The 20,517-nt window shown below is 43.5% G+C and overlaps 1 protein-coding gene across 3 annotated transcripts in view; it reads right to left on the bottom strand.

Annotated features, from left to right (window-relative positions):
• SGSM1 (small G protein signaling modulator 1) overlaps positions 1-20,517 on the bottom strand; it is a 353,611-nt gene that overhangs the window by 54,234 nt on the left and 278,860 nt on the right. For all 3 annotated transcript variants that reach the window (XR_015877719.1, XR_015877720.1, XM_088467888.1), the window contains exons 14-18: positions 16,998-17,062; positions 12,494-12,639; positions 11,888-12,016; positions 8,878-9,060; positions 5,253-5,324 (exon numbers count right to left, since the gene is read on the bottom strand). Coding sequence is in view for 1 of the 3 variants with exons in the window: in XM_088467888.1 (XP_088324014.1) it covers positions 5,253-5,324; positions 8,878-9,060; positions 11,888-12,016; positions 12,494-12,639; positions 16,998-17,062 (595 nt within the window). In the remaining 2 variants the exon portion in view is untranslated. The remainder of the gene's footprint in view (positions 1-5,252; positions 5,325-8,877; positions 9,061-11,887; positions 12,017-12,493; positions 12,640-16,997; positions 17,063-20,517) is intronic.

Below are 20,517 nucleotides of genomic sequence, written 5' to 3'. Positions count from 1 at the left end.
ATAATTATACAATGCAGGTTGTAGATAAAAACTATAGTTGTTAGTATACTGTGCATACAATTTATAGCATAGAATTAGGAGATAAACAAGTGGCTGAGAAGTTGTGTTTTAAGCTGGGTACACACTGGAAACATATTTGCAGATCGACTAATCAGCAGATGATGGTTGCTCATACACACTGAACAACCATCACTGCCTCTCTGGTCGCGGGTTCCGCTGGCCCATACACTTGCTGTAGAGGCTGGCCCCCTCCCCGCCGGTCTCTGCAGCAGGTGTATGGGTGGCCGGCTAACCGCCCGTACACACAGCACGATGAGCAGATATATCTGCAGATATATTGGGTATCAGCTGTGCTGCACAGCTGACGCAATATCCCAGGTAATTATATAAAATCATGTAAAATACACCATTCAAAACAGACTCACAACCAGCAGGGACTCATACCTCAATTTGACAGGAGGTCTGCTTATCTGAACCACAACCATATAAATAAAATCAAAATAAAGACTTTAGAATCTAACAAGGACACAAAATTATCAGTCATGTAATCAGTGACTGCATGCTTACCATAGTGGAAAGTATCACGCTTCTGTTTACAGAACTCAGGCCCTGATTCAGAGCCGGACGCTCTGACAGAGCTCTGAATCAGGGTCAGCCTTCTTGTTTTTTAGAGCAGCCTCCTGGCCGCTCGTATAGCTGTGGGTGACCACCCACAGCTATAGCGAGCTGCAAGGAAGATGGTCGCGATGGTCAAGACCATCGCGACCATCGGGCTTGCAATGAGACCCTTGTGGTAGGGTCTCGTTGCCGCAAGCCCTAGAGTGCTTTCGACTCAAACAGAGCCGAAAGCACTCCCACTGACATCACTTGTGATGTCAGTGGGGCCTGCCCCAGACGGTAGGCGTTCCCATGGGAACGCCTCTGTCTGGGCAGCCACGCCCACCAAAGGGGGCGTGCTGTCACTCAACATCGACAGCACGCCCCCTTTGGTACGAGACCCGGAGCGACGGTTTGCCCGTCGCTATCCGGGTCTCGCGCATGAGCATGACGGAGCCGGCTCCGTCATGCGCATGCGCACTGGGCCACCATCGACCCGATTGCGAGTGCTCAGTGCTCGCGAGCGGGTCTGAATCAGGCCCTCAGCCCACAATACCATATAGGGCATTCCTTTCATTAAGACAGTGGTTCCCAACCTCAACCCTCAAGCACCCCCAACAGGGCATGTTTCTATCTGTGGAAGCAGGTGGGATAATTAATGACAGAGCAAAATAGACTAACCCCACACCTGTGCATGATTTAAGTAAACATGACCTGTTGGTGGTATTTGAGGACTGGAGTTGAGCAGTCCTCAGATTTATCGTAGTATCACAACATCCATGCCCAATGCTTAGCGGTTTCACCCACCTAATATTAATATGCTGCTATTTTGTATGTGGGCAGTACCAATGACGGATTAGGATTTTGGGCCTGATTCACTACCGTTCGCAACTGCGATTGCACGCGCAATCGTCCGATTGTTGCGTTCTGCATATGCATCGCAGTGCACGTGCACAAACCGGCCACTGCAATTGGGACTGTGATAGCAGTGACCATGCAGACCCATCGCAGAGTGATTGACAGGAAGTGCCGTTGGTGGGTAGTGATGGGGGGTGGTCGGTGAAACGCAGGCGTGCCAGTGCGTTTGAACGCTGTTGCATGGACGTGCATACATTACCCACTGCAATGCCATACGCAGCCTGAGGTCTCAAAGATTGCGAAGAAATTAGCAATTTCTGAGCAAGGTTAGACCTTGTGCAAGTGTGCATGAGGCTGCAATGGTACTCGATTGTACCGATGGCTTGCACTGCTGAATCAGGCCCTTAGTTCATGCTTGTTAAGATGAGAATCTGAAATGTGCACACAGCTTGAATTTATACACGGTGCACCTGCATGTTTCCATGATCTTCTAATTTACCTATTTTGAGAACTAAAAGTCATTATGTAAATGCAGACGTGTCCACATACATCTCAGCTCTGTGCACTACAAGTTATGTTAAACATAACGCTTGAGTGGCGTGCGTCTCGGTAGCGCCGAGCATCATGTTGTGCAACCTTTTACCATTACATGCGGCCTATCCGCACAACAAATCGAATAGGACACACAAGCATTAAAACGATATGCGGCTTGCCTATATTCTGTGTGTGACCGCGGGGGTATCTGCATGTGAAATACTACGTTACAGTGTCAGCTGCATGCCGAGTCACGCCACGGAATGGCGCGACTGTAAGGGCTGTTTAACGTGCAAGGAAGTAAGATGTATGCGGACACAGCTGTACCTCCTCCCCAATTTTCACCTCTATGCCCTCAGAGAAGGATAAAGACTCCATAGGCAAGATATGGATCAGCTCTGCAAAAATACCTCAGGAAGTGACCTGTAGAAATAAGTATTAGGGGTAAAATTACTAAGAATCGAGTTTGGTTGTGTTTGGGTCAGTTTGAAAACTCATGTGAGTTTAGCCCTTTTTTCAAACTCGCAAATTTACTAAGACCAGACAGGTGTGAGTTTGGAAGTGAGTTCTCTCTTCTCACTGTTAAAACTCATGTGAGTTTACAAACTCAACTAAACTCACCATCTGCCAAACTAGGAAGTACTTTACATGAAAAAGTTGCAACTCGAAACTACAACTACAAACAATCGAGTTTACAATATGGGGTGAGTTTGTAGCAAACTCACTGATAAATTGATGTTTCAAATAGACCACCTCTTCGAACTGCAAGTTTGGCAGAAACATACACAGATCAGTGTGATTTGTGCATGTTTCTGACTAAATACCTAATCTAAAGTGCTTTTTTATAAAAAAAAAAAAAAAAAATGGGCCAGTCCTGGTTTTAATTACAGGGGGGATAAAAAAATGCGTCGGTGTCCCCCTATAATTAAAACCAGCACCGGACTCAAAACGGCCAGGCTGTAATGCCACAGCCCGGAGACCCTTTCACCGGGGCTCCGTGGCCAAAGCATCATCAGCCCAAGCCGGGGATCGCAGGGGAGATGGGGACCGCCCCAAGAAGGGCCCTCCCCCCACCCCGAAACCCCAGGCTTGGTCTGAAGTCCGGGGCTCTTCCCCGCACCCCTGGAGCATTGGGTACGGGAGTAATACAGTGTGATATATAAGGTAACTATTGTATTTTACAGTGGGACTACAGGTGCTAGCATGCCTGCCCTTTGGCACTTGTGGAACTACAAGTGCCAGCAGACGGCCGTGTGACCACATACAGCGCTAACCAGCTCCCGACTGATCAGTGAGTCAGGAGCAGGCAGCCAGAACGGACGCTGATTGGTTCTGGCGACTGACTCTCTTACCAGCCCAGGTAGGAACTGTCAGAAGCCGGAGCCAATCAGCGGTCGCTCTACAGTTAGCGGCTGTTGATTGGCTCCAGCTTCTGACAGTTTTTTAAAACCTCACTTTAGCAATTTTTAACCAAGCTTGCACCCATTTTCATGTACCCCAAATTTGCTGGGGCTACTTATTTTTGTCAAAAAAACAACAACTCCTAAATGCTATTCTACACCACTTGTGCAAAGACGCTAAACAGCAGCTATTGAGAGCATTTCAGCATGCCAAATGCCTTCAGCAGTGCTATTCGGGGGTATCCATAGTGATCCCCAATGTCAGTGCATCTTTTGGAGGGTGTCAGGCTGATTTCCCCAAATCTGACAGCACTTTGCCAGTTTGAGTTTCGCCGGGACACGTTTAGGGCGAAAAGCGGCCGCGCGCATGGAAAGTGTTTTCTCCGAAAACACGCGATGTAGGCGTAAAGCCCGGCAGGCGAAAAGGATGGGACTTTTCGTGGCTATTGAATACGGCCCATAGATTAAAATGACGAACTCCTGTTCAAAATGACAAAATGTGTCTTTGGGCCTGATTCAGACCCGCTCGCTAGATGCGGCCGCTCGCTCCCAGCGTATGGAAATTTTGCAAAGTGACGTCAAGGCAGCCGCTTTCTCGGCAAGGCATAAGAACGCCCACTATGTCTTGGCGAACGATCACTTTGTGTTTACAGACGCCTACCAGCCTGTCTTTAGCCACCCACTAGCGTACGTCATCTCCAGGAAGTATATTCAACCTTCGGTACATCAGGTTACATCGGATCTGACTGCAGCGCTTGCAGTTGACTGTACCCTACCACAAGCACTTCAATGTATTTTTCAACCAGGTGACGTGTACTATGACACTGCCTGTTATTTATGCACGCCCCAGAAATGGCGTGGAAACACTCTGGCACGCCTGCGTCCGTAACTCCACTCCCCCGTTACTACTGCCCTGCCCCTGTTACCACCTACAAACGGCCTCTCCTGTCACTCATTCCACTGGGCTGTCTTTGCAGGGCGAGCGAGCAAAATCTGATCGCTCATACTACTTTGCGCACGTGCACTGCAAACTACACACATGCGCACATTAGCGAACATCGTCTGCAACGAGCGGCCGCTTGCTAGCGAGCGGGTCTGAATCAGACCCTTTGTCTTAAAATACTGTGGTATGCTTAAACCTGGGACATGCATTATTTGATACACATGCTTAGTTGTGATTAGCAATTCATTACCTTGAGGTGGTCATAGCAAATTCGCAGAATTTAAAAATGGACTCTGTGTTTCTCACAAGATATGCTAGTCTAAAATATTTTATGAGTTTGGCTGACCTGGACAATTGATTAAATTGTCATTATTGGAGTCACCTAAATGGATGGGTAACATTACCAATATATCCCTATGGGTCTTGCTGTCACACCTATCATTTTTCTTTTTGCTCTCCAAAGATTTCAGGAGAATTAAAATTTATAGGCTCACATATTCTTCAAACGATTTCTATAATCCTCAAAATATTAAAACTTAAATGACCACAAAGAAAGCAATTTAATATTTATAAATCTCCATATTAGAATAAAGTTTGGCATTGTATTTAATTTAGCTATACAGCTTAATGCAAGCTATTGTTATTTGTCATCACCCATGTCAGACTGAGAGACAGTCTGTCCACCAAGGATATCTCGTGGGCAATTCCAGCAGTGCAGTGACGCCATTGTCGGCACCCTGGACCGATCAGGACAGCTAGGCCTGGTGGCAGCCACAACGTCAGTTCTATTTTTGACCCCCTGGCGGACACAGTGGCGTGACATCATAGATCACGCAGCTGCCCGCCTGCACAGTGCTCTGGAGTCTGCACTGAGGCTGGAGCCGCTGCTGATACCTGTGTTGCACATGCTGTCATGTTACCTGTGTACTTGAACTGGAGTCACTCTGTAGGCGTGCGTGGTTTTGTCTGTCAGAACTGCAGCTTTGGGAAGACTGAAAGGCAAGCAAATGGTTAAGTTTTAAAGATAAAGCACTATTTTATCAGACTGTACAAGCATCAAGGAAATAAAAGAATTGCCACCATAGGGATAAATCTGGTAATCTGGATTATCAGTAGTGTGATAGGATCACTGGTAAAGTGGTCTGTGGCAGGTATATTTGTCCCAGATTCCTGTCTTTTGTGTTTTAAACCCCCAGGAGAAAGTCTGCAGTGTAGCAGGCTTGAGTTTCGGCTTTTTGAAAAGCCGGTTTGGGACCTGGGGGTTGTGGGTGAGAGAAGAGGGAGGGCTCCACCCACGGCCACTCCAGGTTTTGGTTCTCGCAGCCTGGTAACAGGATTGTTAGTTTTCCACCTGAGAGTGACCAATATAAGCCTAGTTTGTTTAGGGCTGATTGTCTCACCTGGGAGAGCAGGCAGGGAGTTTGCTCAGAGACACTTGGAAACCTAACCGTGAGTGTTGTGCTGTGCTTTTGTTGCTGGCGAGGGCATTAGGCCCTGCCAGGTTCTGGTAGTGAGGGAACTACCTGTGAAGTTAGTGCCCCGACAGGGCTAGGATTTATATTTATGTTTTCTTTATGTTTCTGACATTGTAAAATAAAGACTGGCGCCGACCAGCTTGTACTTGCATCCAGACTGGTGTGCTGCTTCCCTGCTGCTGTGTGTGTGTGTAAGGAAGGAGTCCTCTACCCAGGAGAGGGACCCCCTAACCTAACTGTGTCACAATATGGTGGAGAATGCGGGCAACCACACACACTAAAGTTGCAGCAAGAAGAAAACTTTCCATTTAAAAATTAAAGGGACAGACACCCAATTTGTGAGGGTGGAAATAACACTGTGTCCTTGGAGTCCCATAGAGGAGGCGTCAGCCAATGCTCAGAGAGGCAAGGTTCAGCTTCCAACCTACACCCCAGGACAAAATGGAGGACATTATTAAGGCCTTGCTCCAAGCTACAGCAGCTCAGCAGAAATCTACCAGGGCTCAGCAGGAAGCTACCAGGGCTCAGCAGGAGACTAACAAACTTCAGCAGGAATCCGCCAGGCAACAACAGGTCGCCATTGAGGAAACCTGCCAGGCCTTAGCGGAAAACAGCCAGGCCATAAGAGAGGTGGTACAGCACCTGGTCGCCCGGCCCAGAGATGTTAATACTGGTCCTCCCACCACCACTCACTCCGTACGAGCCAGTCACTTCCTCCAAAAGATGACCGGGCGATGATGTGGAGGCCTATCTCGCCGCATTTGAAAGAACGGCCGAAAGGGAGAGTTGGCCCAAGGAGCAGTGGGCAAGTCTGGTGGCACCTTTTTTGTCTGGGGAGCCACAAAAAGCATATTTCGACTTATGCCTGGCTGATGCCAAGGACTATAAAAAACTAAAACAGGAGATCCTAACTCGCTTGGAAGTCACCACCTTTGTTCGTGCCCAACGGGTCCACCGCTGGGTGTTCCATAAGGACAAGCCTCCACGTTCACAGATGCATGACCTCGTCCATCTGTCCTCAAAATGGCTACAGCCCGGGACGCTGACGGGACCACAGATCGTGGAAAGGGTCATGATGGACCGGTACCTGCGATCATTACCTGTGACTCTGCGCAAGTGGGTGAGCCATGCAGACCCTAAGTCCCGAACCAGTTGGTCGAGCTGGTGGAGAGGTACGTGGCGGCTGAGGAGCTGATGAGTATGCCCCACCGAGCCCCGATGGCGCACAGGCGAACTCCCAGAGACACTGGTAAGACTGTTCCAGGGGAGAAGGGTGCTGGGCGGTGGAATGTACCTAAGACTGAGGGTGTAGAACCTGGAGACAGGCCTGCCAGGCCGGGAAGGTTCTTGCCCCGTAAACGACTAGACATTAATATGACTCAGTGTTTCCGATGTGGTGGCTTTGGCCATATTGCCGCTAATTGTGCACTTACAACTGAACCTATGCAATGTGATACTGCTCATGTCTACCGCAGGGGGTCTTTCTTTGCACAGATAGCCTGTACGGCAGACCGGCAGGCTGAGACTGATAAGCACATGTGTGTACTCACTGTAGATGGCAACCGAGTAGAGGCACTGTTAGACTCTGGTAGCTTGGTGACACTTATAAAAGCTGAGCTGATGAACCCCTTGAGGCGTAAGGGGAAAACTGTTGGTGTGACCAGCATACATGGGGATACTCGATATTATGTTACTGCCGAGGTGAACATCGAGACACCATGTGGCTCTGCTATAGTTTCTGTAGGTATAGGAGCGGTCCTGTCCCAGAACAAGGAGGGTGAGGAACACCCTATTTTCTATCTTAGCAGAAAGTTGAATGTACATGAAAGAAACTATGCCACAGTGGAGAAGGAGGCGTTGGCCATAAAGTGGGCGTTAGAAGCTCTAAGGTACTACTTGGTCGGAAGAAAGTTCAAATTGATCACTGACCATGCCCCTCTGAAGTGGATGTCTGAAAATAAGGACAGTAATGCGAGAATTACAAGATGGTTCTTGGCGTTACAAACTTTTAAATTTTCAGTGGAACACAGGCCAGGAAGCCAGCTGGCCAATGCTGACGCGTTGTCACGCGTTCATTGTTTGGGGGCTTCAGTTGTTCCGCCCCACAGGTCGAAACAAAGGGGGGGGATATGTGATAGGATCACTGGTAAAGTGGTCTGTGGCAGGTACATTTGTCCCAGATTCCTGTCTTTTGTGTTTTAAACCCCCAGGAGAAAGTCTGCAGTGTAGCAGGCTTGAGTTTCGGCTTTTTGAAAAGCCGGTTTGGGACCTGGGGGTTGTGGGTGAGAGGAGAGGGAGGGCTCCACCCACGGCCACTCCAGGTTTTGGTTCTCGCAGCCTGGTAACAGGATTGTTAGTTTTCCACCTGAGAGTGACCAATATAAGCCTAGTTTGTTTAGGGCTGATTGTCTCACCTGGGAGAGCAGGCAGGGAGTTTGCTCAGAGACACTTGGAAACCTAACCGTGAGTGTTGTGCTGTGCTTTTGTTGCTGGCGAGGGCATTAGGCCCTGCCAGGTTCTGGTAGTGAGGGAACTACCTGTGAAGTTAGTGCCCCGACAGGGCTAGGATTTATATTTATGTTTTCTTTATGTTTCTGACATTGTAAAATAAAGACTGGCGCCGACCAGCTTGTACTTGGATCCAGACTGGTGTGCTGCTTCCCTGCTGCTGTGTGTGTGTGTGTAAGGAAGGAGTCCTCTACCCAGGAGAGGGACCCCCTAACCTAACTGTCACAGTAGCTATACTCACAATGGTTGTGACACCAAATCTATTGGATCTGGTCTATTTATGAGAGCGCGCGCGTAATGGGGCATTCGTACGTAAGCTAAGTTCAGCGAGGGTGTGTTTACAGAACTGTGTGTTACAGTATACAGAGTTGTGTGCACACAGAGAGTTCAGGGACAGGGGAAGTTTATGAACTGGGGCAGTGTGGTCCCATAGATGCGTAAATCTCTGCATATGTGGAATAAATGCATTTGTCTCCATGCACACAATGCAGGTGCAGTTGTCATAGACTTGTGTTCAACTCTGAGTCGGTGCCTTTATGTATATGAGAGGATTTCAGCTGACCTCATTGCTGACTGTGGAGTCTCTGTGCATCATTCGCTGGATCTGGATGTCTAAACTGGCTCCAGAAGAGCACTTCAATAGAGCAGCTGCATGAGATTCCTTCTCCCTCTGACGCACAATAGCCTCACACCCAAGCCACTCTGCCATGGTTTGTTCATAGCAGGCACGGATTTGATCATCCACCTATGGTGAATGCAAAAGGGAAAAGCAAAAGTATAACAGCAGTTTACACATATAGTTGACATAATTAACTCCATATAACACAATTACATTGTTAGGGTGGGAAGACCAGCTATTTATCTTATGATCAACTTTGTAGTATCATAACATCACATATATGCCCACACATTAGATAAATCACAACAAAAAAGATGATATATTCTCTCACACAGATTCACCGAACTAACATTAACCACTTAACTGACAATTTTTTCCAAAAACTGCTCCGAAATTGTTGTTTCTTTTTTATGTTTGAATTAGGTCAAGAACATTTTTTTAAATCTTATCCAACATGATTTTTTTTACTTATTTTTTTTAAACACAGTATACCATAAAAGTATACATTTTTATGGTATACTGTAGTGATAACTATTGACAGGTGTACCATCGATGGTCAATGGGGCAACCATCAATAAAAAAAAAATCATTGAGTATCTGAGACCGCAGTTGGGGGCTGCCATCAATGTGCAGCATCGGTGCCCGTCAGCGATGGCAAAACCACTTGTTTTTGGTCATAGACCATCGATGGGTTGCAAACCTACAATCGCTGGGTGTGGGTGCTGCCCGATCACTGCTTCTAGCAGGGGGAGGATCCAAGGCTGCAGAGGGACCGGGAGGTCCGCTTGAGATTGGTGGATGCTGGAAGATTGTCTTGGTTGCATCAGATGCGACCATGTCAGGGAAAGCGCAGCCTGGTGTGGTCGCATCTGATGTGACCATGCCAGGCAAGTGGTTAATAAACCTCACAATAGATAATGAACGTACCTATAACAGCTGCTCTCCATAAGGGAACTGCTATTCACAAAACAATTATTATAGACAATACAGTATTTAAGAATATGAAACTGTTTCACAAAATTTCCTACGATAAATGGAATTACTACACATTAAAAGAAATACAATACATTTACATCAGCAGCTATTAACATATTATCAATCCTGCAAAGTTCTTATAAATAACCACTCAGTATGGAGCTACAAAATAGATTCATATTCGCTTTACTAAATATGTGCTGAGCTATGAAGCAATGTTCCATTCTAGGGCCACAAAATATTCTGGTATAATGTTCAACAACCACATACATACTTAGAAGTAAGCTGGCTGTTGTGCAATCCAGTAGTAATTCATAAATCCACAGACCTCTGTGCGTCTGCAGTTATGTCCTCATACACTATTGCCGCAGTCGCACCAAACAGCCCATCTTGGCGTACCAGGTCCCGTGCAACTCACCTTGCACCAAGTGTCTTTTTCTTTGTAAAGTGTGTCTTAGTTACAATGCGATGTGACAAAACCACTTAACTTAATCATGTACTGATTAATTTGATATGCAACACTTGTACTGTACATGTGTGTGTGAATGAATCTGAATTCGAGGTGCTACGATGCAGCAGCAGTGGGTTTTCTCACGCTAAGTTCGGTTGTACTTCATTTGCGAAATTATACGCATTTAAAACTAATTTCTGTGCGGTTAAAGTTGCAGTCTGGTGTCTCTGGTACAGATCTAGTGGTGTTTGCCGCGTCTGCAGTGCAGATAAAAAACCCTTCTAATTTAAAGAAAAAGTCACTATACTACACTGCATGGTGCGGCTCACTCGTGCCAGGTGTCTCACACCACATGGTGTATTGAGACTAAGTGTATGAGGACACATCTGTATGTAGCCTTCTGATCAGCTTGATTGGAATCAGCAGAGTAAGTGAATAGTGTATCTGCGAGAGTCAGCAAATAGTAATAGTATTAGTAGTGAACTCTTCTTTTCTGGTTTACTTTATCTGTAGGATCCAAGCACATAGAAAGGACCCATCATCTCTGTTTTACTTACCATCCTTCCAAATTAATGGATATGTAGCAGTCGATGTCTGTTGTGGTATACTGTGTGTAGGAGCTTCTTACTATATGTCTTCAACTCCGCAATCATAATATGTGTATTAAAATCTCAGCTAAACTTAAGAGGCAAACTTGAAGGTTTCCTAGATTTGCTGTTGAGTTTCTCCAACAACAGTTGTGATTTCATCAGAGGATCCTTCCATTCATTTGGAAGTACGGTATCTAACAATGATGATAGTGACAGTCCATATTGAATGGTTATTTATGTGATTTCTGGAAGTTTGAAGCTATGCTATTAACTACTGTATTATACTGTAAATGTATTTTACTTCTATTGATGTGTAATAATCAAATTTACTTTTATGATTTATTGAGACAGTTTTAATATTTTTTGAGTACTTATAGGGCGGTATTCAATTGTTATAGTGCGCCCGATCTCCCCTCTAAAGTGACGTGACGGGTGATAGCGGGTGCTATTCAATTGTTGACAATTTTTGCGCTCATAGCGGTCGGGTTTAGCCACGTAAAACGACTACCCCCGATCAAAGTTCTGGGCACGATCGCTAAAAGTGTCGTTTGGGCACCCAAACAGGTCACTTTTTACCCATTTCAGCTCACGCTCCCCGGGGGGTGTGAGCTGAAATTGTGCGCGGGCAGCTCAATAGCTCCTGCTGGGCGCGTAGGAGGGCGAAACAATTCAATTCTGTGCCCATAGTATGCGTTTTCCTTTTCTATATTTAATTGTCCATACTACAGAATGTAAGTCAGCCACGTAAATTGGTGAGTAAATGACAGGTCTCTAGACAACGATATAGGGTTTTCCTTAAGCAAATAGAATTATGTTAGTAGAAAACATAGTATAAGGGCGAAAACAATATCAACCCTTTGTCAAAATTTGCTATTGATCGAAGCAGTGCCCCATGTCAATGTTAGGGTGATATCAATACACTCTGAAGAGCACCAACCTCTCTTCTCTCTGCTTCTGTCATTCCAAACTGATAGTGTCCAAGGAGAAAAGGCCAAACTTCCTTTCTGATTTCGTGCTGAATTCCCCCATAGTAAATAAGACGTAACAGCTCCTGTTCTTCATAGCTCTGATGGACAGACAATAAACAAATGTTTTATTGTGCCTACTATGTTCAACAAATGTTAAACAGCATAGAAAAATAACATGACTTTGGAAGCCAGCAAACTGTCATGCTTCTGGGTTTTTTTCTAACTCTGTTATATGTCTCTAAAGTTCAGTAGATTACTAACTTTTGTCTAAAGGTCCATTGCTGAATGTACAGATGTTTCTTGAAGTATTGTACTTCAAGGGCACAATATTAACATTGCTGTAAAGGTACATTTCAAACCTCCCTAAATCACCATAGAAGGCCAAGATTCCTCTATTACATGGCATTTTTTTTAGACTGTAACAAGACATGTCACAGTTAACATGAGACGGAGACATCTCATTGTAATATGCTGTTAATATTTTCGGACCAAACTTTGTAGAGAAATTATGAAAATTTTATGCATGCACAATATGAGTATGATTTCAAATGTCTTACTTAAAATATATCACTTACCTTACTGTCTTTTAAATACATTTGCCATATATCCACTGTTAGACCAAAGCTGGCGTTACACGGAACATCAGGGTACACAATTGTATGATTTACCAAAGCTGATAAATGTGTTCTCACAGTGGACAGGTGTCTGCAGTAGGCAAGCCCTAGAATATTAAAAATGTACTATTCACCTGGTAGTAAAATAAGGTAAAAAGAAATATAGAATACTGAAATGAACAAAGAAATGTAATACAAAAACAAAGTTATCCCACTCACTTGGCAATTGGCATCAGTCTCTGAGTACCTGAGTAGATGATATACAAAAACCAAAACAAAATGTAGACAGCATCCCTGCTGACGGGATGCCGACGGTCTAAATACTGACACCGGAATCCTGACAGCAGTCGGGATCCTGGCTCCAGAATACCGACCCCAAGATAAGTATTGGTGGTTAGTGGGAGGGTTAAGGTTAGGCACTAGGTGGAGGGTTAGGCACTAAGGGGGGAAGGTTAGGTTTAGGGTGCAGGGAGGGGAGGGGGTTAGGCACCAGGAAGGGAGGTTTTAGGGTAGGGAGAGGGTTAGCATACCGACCAATAAGTTTCGGTATGTTAACCCTGTCGGGATCACGGCGGCCAACAAGCCATACCCAACCCACTGCAACAACCAACGAATGTAAAATGTTGTAGCTTGCATGTTGGCTATGCTCAATATACGTTTCCCATTATGGAATTATATAGTCATTATCTGGCATACACTGGACGGGGGAAGGGGTGCATAAAAGTTGCTTTTCCAACATATTGCTATAAATATCACCCCAAACTGCTCTCATATATTAAAAACAGGAAGCTTGGTGGAAGAGAATGGGCTACAGGAAATGTAATCAACAAATCTTCAGAAATGACTGCAGAAAGATTTGATTATTTTGCAAAAAAAGACTTAAAATTGTGGAATATTGTACCCAGAGGGGCTGATGAAGAGCTGAACAAGTCAATTTGGAGAGCATGCCTGTAACGTGAACCAATAATGAATCACTATTGTGTAATTTTATTGGTTCACGTTACAAGCATTTTTAAGCCTTTGAGAATTCGTTGACACATTTAATTGTAAGAATTGAGAAGTGATATATTTACAGATTATAAACTATCTACAGAGAAACAGCAGGGAAGACAGGAGCACTCTCCTATTAGAATATATTCACAATTGACCAGGATTGTTAACCTTGATGCTCCCTGGAGCTTAAATAAGCTCACTTGAGTGTGGAGTCATGCCTTTTGAGAAAGTCATGTGGGCATGACGAAACGCGTTAAGGACTCCACCTACTGGTTTTTACTTACCCAGTTGAACCCACTTCCATCTCGCTCTGTTACGAGCCCGGCTGGGTCCCATACTGCTGCTCATAGAAGGATGCTCTCTGCACAGCTGGAGGACGCTCGGACAAGTGGCCCTGCTCACATAGAGCTTTCATTTAAGAAGCGTGAGTTAATAGCCGGCAGTTGCCGTGGTTTATGACTGTGTTAAACTCATTATATACAGTTACTACTTTAATTATATCATCAACTGGAATATTCCGGGACTTGAAGGAGTTCCGTTAATACCTATATCGGCTCCCGTGCATCTATTCAGGATAACCCTGGTATCTCTCTCCTTCACACAGGATTCAATGTTGCAATATATCCTGTTTGCAGTGACCACTATACATTAAGAGGATTACTTATTTTTTTTCTTACAAGTGACTATCACTACAGAATCTCAAGGCTTGGTTTTGACACTTGGTTTTATTATTGAAATACAGATACATTGTATCTCTTATCTTGAGATCTCATATTTAGCAATACACCGATGTATTTATATGTGAATTTACCATTGCATTTTTTTATTTTAGAGCAATATAGCAAATATTTCTCTTTTGATACATTAAACCGATGATTATGTAATTTATCTTTTGACACAGTATTCATGTTTTTGGTTCACTCTGTGGTGTTACACTTATGCTGCATTTCTAGAGTTGGTCTGTGCAGCTTATATATATATATATATATATATATATATACATATATATATATATATATATATATATATATACACACACACACACACAGTATTTGTGTTGATTTGTTTGAGTTGAAAAGCTTCACAAGAGGTTTAATTGGAGCCGCAGCTGATTAATTATAGGAGTGACAGATTGGAGGTTCTTTATCTCAGAAACGCCTTGGAAATATATTGCTGTATATTCCTATATTCACAAAACTAGGGGTGATGCAGAGTCATACACAATCAGCGCACTCACGGCCTATACAGAGTATACCTGTTTCCAGAGGGATTTCTTGCACCAGGCATGGGACTGGTACAAGTGCTAATAATGATAGTGCCTATGACAGCATACGGGCAACTTGCGTTCCACTCTGCAACATTTCCCTTGTGTTCTTGACAGACTTGTTCAATGGAAGAGCTGGGATACTGTTGTTTTGTTACAATTTTGGGTTATTAACTATATTGTAGATAGGAATTACAAGACTGTGAGTACAAGCATTATGGGCATTACTTCATTTATAAAAATAAACTTACATAGTAAGGTTCATTAAACACTGTATTTCAACCTTTTCAGCTTTTTAATAACTATACATTTTACTCCACAGCATTGTTCTTTTGTTCAGCCATCCTAACATCTTAGTATTTTATTGTTATAACTATTTGATTCACTCCAGATATCCACATCTAAGAGCTCATTCACATACTGAGTGTTTATACGGTGCATAGGAAAATCAAAATGTTCAGTGACTAGGGTTATTGATCCCTATAATCACTGTTCTTGTCCATTGAACTAACAAAGCAAAAAAAGTCCAAAGACCAGAACACTGCATGAAGTTAAAAGCCCCAAACATTTATTAACAGAATAAGTACATTTGCTAGAAATGTTATGGATTTAGTATAGGTAGTTCTGCTGTGTGCCAGTGAATACAATGTATATTTTCCATCATTAGAAGTTGCAAAAAGATTTTTCTTAAACCAGTGTGCAATGAATCAGGTTTCTGAGGCAGTCTTCCTTCTCTATAAGGGACACCACATCCCCTAGATCAACTGTTTAAACAAAAAAATGAGACGGTAATGGCGCCAAGAAAGCCCAAATGATGTTAAATGGGTGACATGAAACAAAAACTTTGTATTCACAATAACATATGATAACAATCAATAATAAAAACTTCCCTCAAAGGGTATACACATATGAGGATGCCTGCTGTCAAAAAGTCTCTCACCCTTCTTAGATGTTGGCGGTGGGATGGAATAGCAATCAGGTCCCGGGTAAGTACCACGGCACCACCGCAAAGGCTCAAATGAAGAGTGGGCTACAGTCAGGTCCAAACAGAATCCGTCAGCATGCCGTCCAAACTACGCGTTTCGGAGCTGGTACTCCTTCCTCAGGCTTGGATGGTATGCTTGTAAAAGTTCCTTCACCTAGCTCCCCCGGAAGTGATGTAATTTTCATACTACTCCACTTGCGCCCATTTTACTTATGCCCATAAGTAAAATGGCTACAAGTGGAGTATTATGAAAATTACATCACTTCCGGGGGAGCTAGGTGAATGGAATGCATAAGAATAAATGAAACAGGAAGCGTAAGGCAAAAACGGTAGTGTTACTTCCAGTGCACGTAATATCAGAGGAATTGGAACGTAAACCGGAAGCGAGCGGTGGAGCGCAAACCGGATGTGAGCGGTGGAATGTAGGCATCACTTCCGGTGCGGGATAAAACCAAAGAAAGCACCAAAAAACTAATTAGGAGAGGTATAAATATTTGGAAATTTTACAAGCATGCCATCCAAGCCTGAGGAAGAAGTACCAGCTCCGAAACGCGTAGTTTGGCCAGCATGCTGACCGATTCTGTTTGGATCTGACTGTAGCCCACTCTTCATTTGAGCCTTTGCGGTGGTACCGTGGTACTTACCCAGGACCTGATTGCTATTCCGGCCCACCGCCAACATCTAAGAAGGGTGAGAGACTTTTTGACAGCAGGCATCCTTACATGTGCATACCATTTGAAGGGAAGTTTTTATTATTGATTGTTGTCATATGTTATTGTGAATAAAACATTTTTTGTTTCATGTCACCCATTTAACATCCTTTTTTGGGCTTTCTTGGCGCCATTACCTTCTAATTTTTTTGTTTAATCTTTAGAAGTTGGTTTGTTTGCAGTTTGATACAGTTAAAGAATCTAAAGGAACAATTCAAGCGATGGACACGAGTTGCTGGTGTTGCGACTATTTTGTCGGCAACTCGCAACCATCAACGTTGCAGAATTTTGCCATCACAACCCACAGAGATGAGTAGGAAAATCTGCATTGTTGGACTACCAAGTGATCTGAGCAGCTACTCATCACGTCTGTACACCGCTTGGGATTGAATTGCCCCCTAACACTGATACATCTAAGGAAACATGTAATAGGTGGGTGATTGCTGCTGAAACCTTTGTAAACAATTTCAGAACTAAGTGGTGCACAAATGAAAACACAAAAAGCATACTTACACCCATAAAAGGCTCTTGAAACAATCTGATACTTCATATTGTCACATAACATTTTAAGAGGTGCTCTGAAAATATATATATAAAAAAAATCTGTATTACATAACACAATACCTGATGTATAGTAATGTTAATGTATTCCCCACTGTTTGTTTCATATTGTCTTTGCCCATTTCACTATAACTTATGAATCAAGATGTCATCTTTTGAATTTAATTGACAATTCAGCAGATGAGTTAAAAAAAACAATTCTATGCACCATGAAAAAAAATATTTTTCAAATCACCTTACTGTTTCTGAATATTTTTATCTCAAAAACAAGGAAATCATGTTTTCCACAAGGATCAATCATTACAGGACACATGTGTCGTCCTTGCATACCATGCACAAACTATTAGTATACTGTATGTACAAGTTTGTGGCTTACTTAAATTATACAGTTAAAAACGAGCTACATCATTAATTACAGATATTGCATTTTTAATAAATGGAATGCACATAAAAGGAGATCTGCACAAATCACTGTATATTAGCCAAACATTGCTAATTTTCCTGTGCACCTCTATAAGGAGAACAATTGTAATGTTGCTGGTCACAAAGTACCTGTGCCTGTCTATTCCGGTAGGTGCTTTGAGGCAATTGCAGTTATTTGAATTTCCCCATAGATGGAGCAAATTTGCAGAATGGGTGGATCAGTAATCTTAATTCTAGAAGGGGAAAGAAAGTACTCTCTATGTCGAAGGGCACTGACTCCTATTTAGGCATTAGTTAAAACATAACGTTTATTAGAAATACATAAAAAAATTATATCATAAGACATGAAACTATGGAAAAAATTATGCAATATCATGAGGGTAATTTAACCCTATAAACACAATGATAGTTGGCGAATAAATAAATGACAAGAATATATGTAGTTGAAGTTGGTACAGGGAAAAAAAATCCCTAAGCAATCAATGGGTTAATATCGGGAAATCATCCCCAGTTATTACAACAAACATCCTAAATTTTTAATAAAAAACCAACAGGTACAGGTTACAAATGATATATGGATAATACATTTGATATATAACAAATGAAACATTTCTTAGCAAATCAAGTATTGTTTGTTACAAATGGATAAGATCCTCAATAACCGTCTGTGGGCCAGCACAAACAGTGTAATGGTTAGCTGTGTTGCAGCACAGACGGTGTAATGGTTAGCTGTGGGCCAGCACAGACGGTGTAATGGTTAGCTGTGTGCCAGCACAGACGGTGTAATGGTTAGCTGTGTGCCAGCACAGACGGTGTAATGGTTAGCTGTGGGCCAGCACAGACGGTGTAATGGTTAGCTGTGGGCCAGCACAGACGGTGTAATGGTTATCTTTGTGCCAGCACAGACGGTGTAATGGTTAGCTGTGGGCCAGCACAAACGGTGTAATGGTTAGCTGTGGGGCAGCACAGACGGTGTAATGGTTAGCTGTGGGCCAGCACAGACTGTGTAATGGTTAGCTGTGGGCCAGCACAGACTGTGTAATGGTTAGCTGTGGGCCAGCACAGACTGTGTAATGGTTAGCTGTGGGCCAGCACAGACGGTGTAATGGTTAGCTGTGGGCCAGCACAGACGGTGTAATGGTTAGCTGTGGGCCAGCACAGACGGTGTAATGGTTAGCTGTGGGCCAGCACAGACGGTGTAATGGTTAGCTGTGGGCCAGCACAGACGGTGTAATGGTTAGCTGTGGGCCAGCACAGACGGTGTAATGGTTAGCTGTGGGCCAGCACAGACGGTGTAATGGTTAGCTGTGGGGCAGTACAGACCGTATAATGGTTAGCTGTGGGCCAGCACAGACGGTGTAATGGTTAGCTGTGGGCCAGCACAGACGGTGTAATGGTTAGCTGTGGGCCAGCACAGACGGTGTAATGGTTAGCTGTGGGCCAGCACAGACGGTGTAATGGTCAGCTGTGGGGCAGCACAGACGGTGTAATGGTTAGCATTACTGCCTCATAGAACTGAGGTCGTGGGTTTAATTCCCACTACGTCCCTAACTGTGTGGAGTTTGAATATATGTGTGCGCTATACAAATAACTGATAATAAATAAAGTTATAATAATAGTGCTTCACAGAGTATAGTGAGTCAATAAAGGTATAATTAGAGCAACTCAGAGTATAATAAAGATCCACAATAATAGTGCTATGCAAGATGTGCAAATGGCTTAAACATAATAATTAATTATGGGGTGTTCCTGTAATGTGACCCCCTTTTTTCCATCTTGTGATCAGATGTTTCTAATTCCCTTTTTTTACCTCACATATGAGTATGCTGGCTATTGGATTGAGCGCGGCAGGTCTATTTGGCCACTGTGAAGCAACTACTGGAAATCACAGGCAGCCGCATCTGTAGCCTAGAATAGATGCACTGCCTAAATTGTTTAACAGTGGACCATCATAATGGAACCACGCCCACTCGATTGATGTCATACTGTTTAGTCCAGTCATGTGGTCAGACGCCACAGTAGTAGACAGATGTATTGTCATTTATTTGATCGTGGGTCACAAAAACGAGCGAATAACTACGCCCACTTGACTGACGTCACACTGTTAGTACTGTCACATGATCGGACACAACAGTAATTTAAATGGATGCCTGAAATTACAACAGGCTACACCCACAATATTCTTGGCTGAACTGCCAATCAATAATTTAGTACTTTGCTCTCATTTGTTAAACCCTACTACATAGACAGGTTGATTCTTTTTACATGAGTGACCAATTGAGAAAGCCACTTCCGGTGGAACGTGCACGTCTTCGACACACCAGGGTCGGTCCAGTGCACAGGACTGACCCTCCTCTATACTCCAAGTAGACTTTTAGTCTTTACTCTGGTACAATTTTTTTATGGGATACTAATGGTATATGCAAACTGCAGGCTGGTCCACTGCACTGTCTGATTGACACCAGTCTATTAACCAGCAGTTAGCTATATTTAGGTATTCCCACTATCATCCTTCCTACGGGATTGACTAGTAGGTGATCACTCACCTGTTGTTCACTATGTATATTCATACACAACGGGCAGCAGCATTGAATGCTTCTTTCGTTTTCCCTATCTGCTTACTATAGATACCTCTTTTTTTCTTTACACTTTTACTGATTGGCTTAATCAGTGTGGATCTGCGCTACTTGTATCAGGTCCACCTCATTTTGTGGATTAACAGCAGATGTCAACTTACTATCTTTCTAAACCTCATGTGTTAGTGGAAGACCCGCTCATGTGATATTCACTACATTGGTACATGTCATGCACAGGCTCTATTTATTAACATGATTTTTACTAAAATAAAGCTAAAAGGGGGGGTTTTCACACCCCTTTCACATAATTTTAGTATCACATAAATTTACTAAAATTTTACTCCAAACCTTAATTATCACATATTTTTAGTAAGCAGATCATGTTTTCCATAATTGTAATGGGAAATGTGATCTAGCCAGAGTTACTAAAATTAAAATGTGAAAAAATACCGGGGGAAGCCCTGTGATAATAA

This window comes from Taudactylus pleione, unplaced genomic scaffold (assembly GCF_031769625.1).
Source record: "Taudactylus pleione unplaced genomic scaffold, aTauple2 ptg000078l, whole genome shotgun sequence".
Taxonomy (NCBI): domain Eukaryota; kingdom Metazoa; phylum Chordata; class Amphibia; order Anura; family Myobatrachidae; genus Taudactylus; species Taudactylus pleione.
Note: the sequence above shows the minus strand (reverse complement) of the source record. Positions and strands in the feature narration are given on the sequence as shown.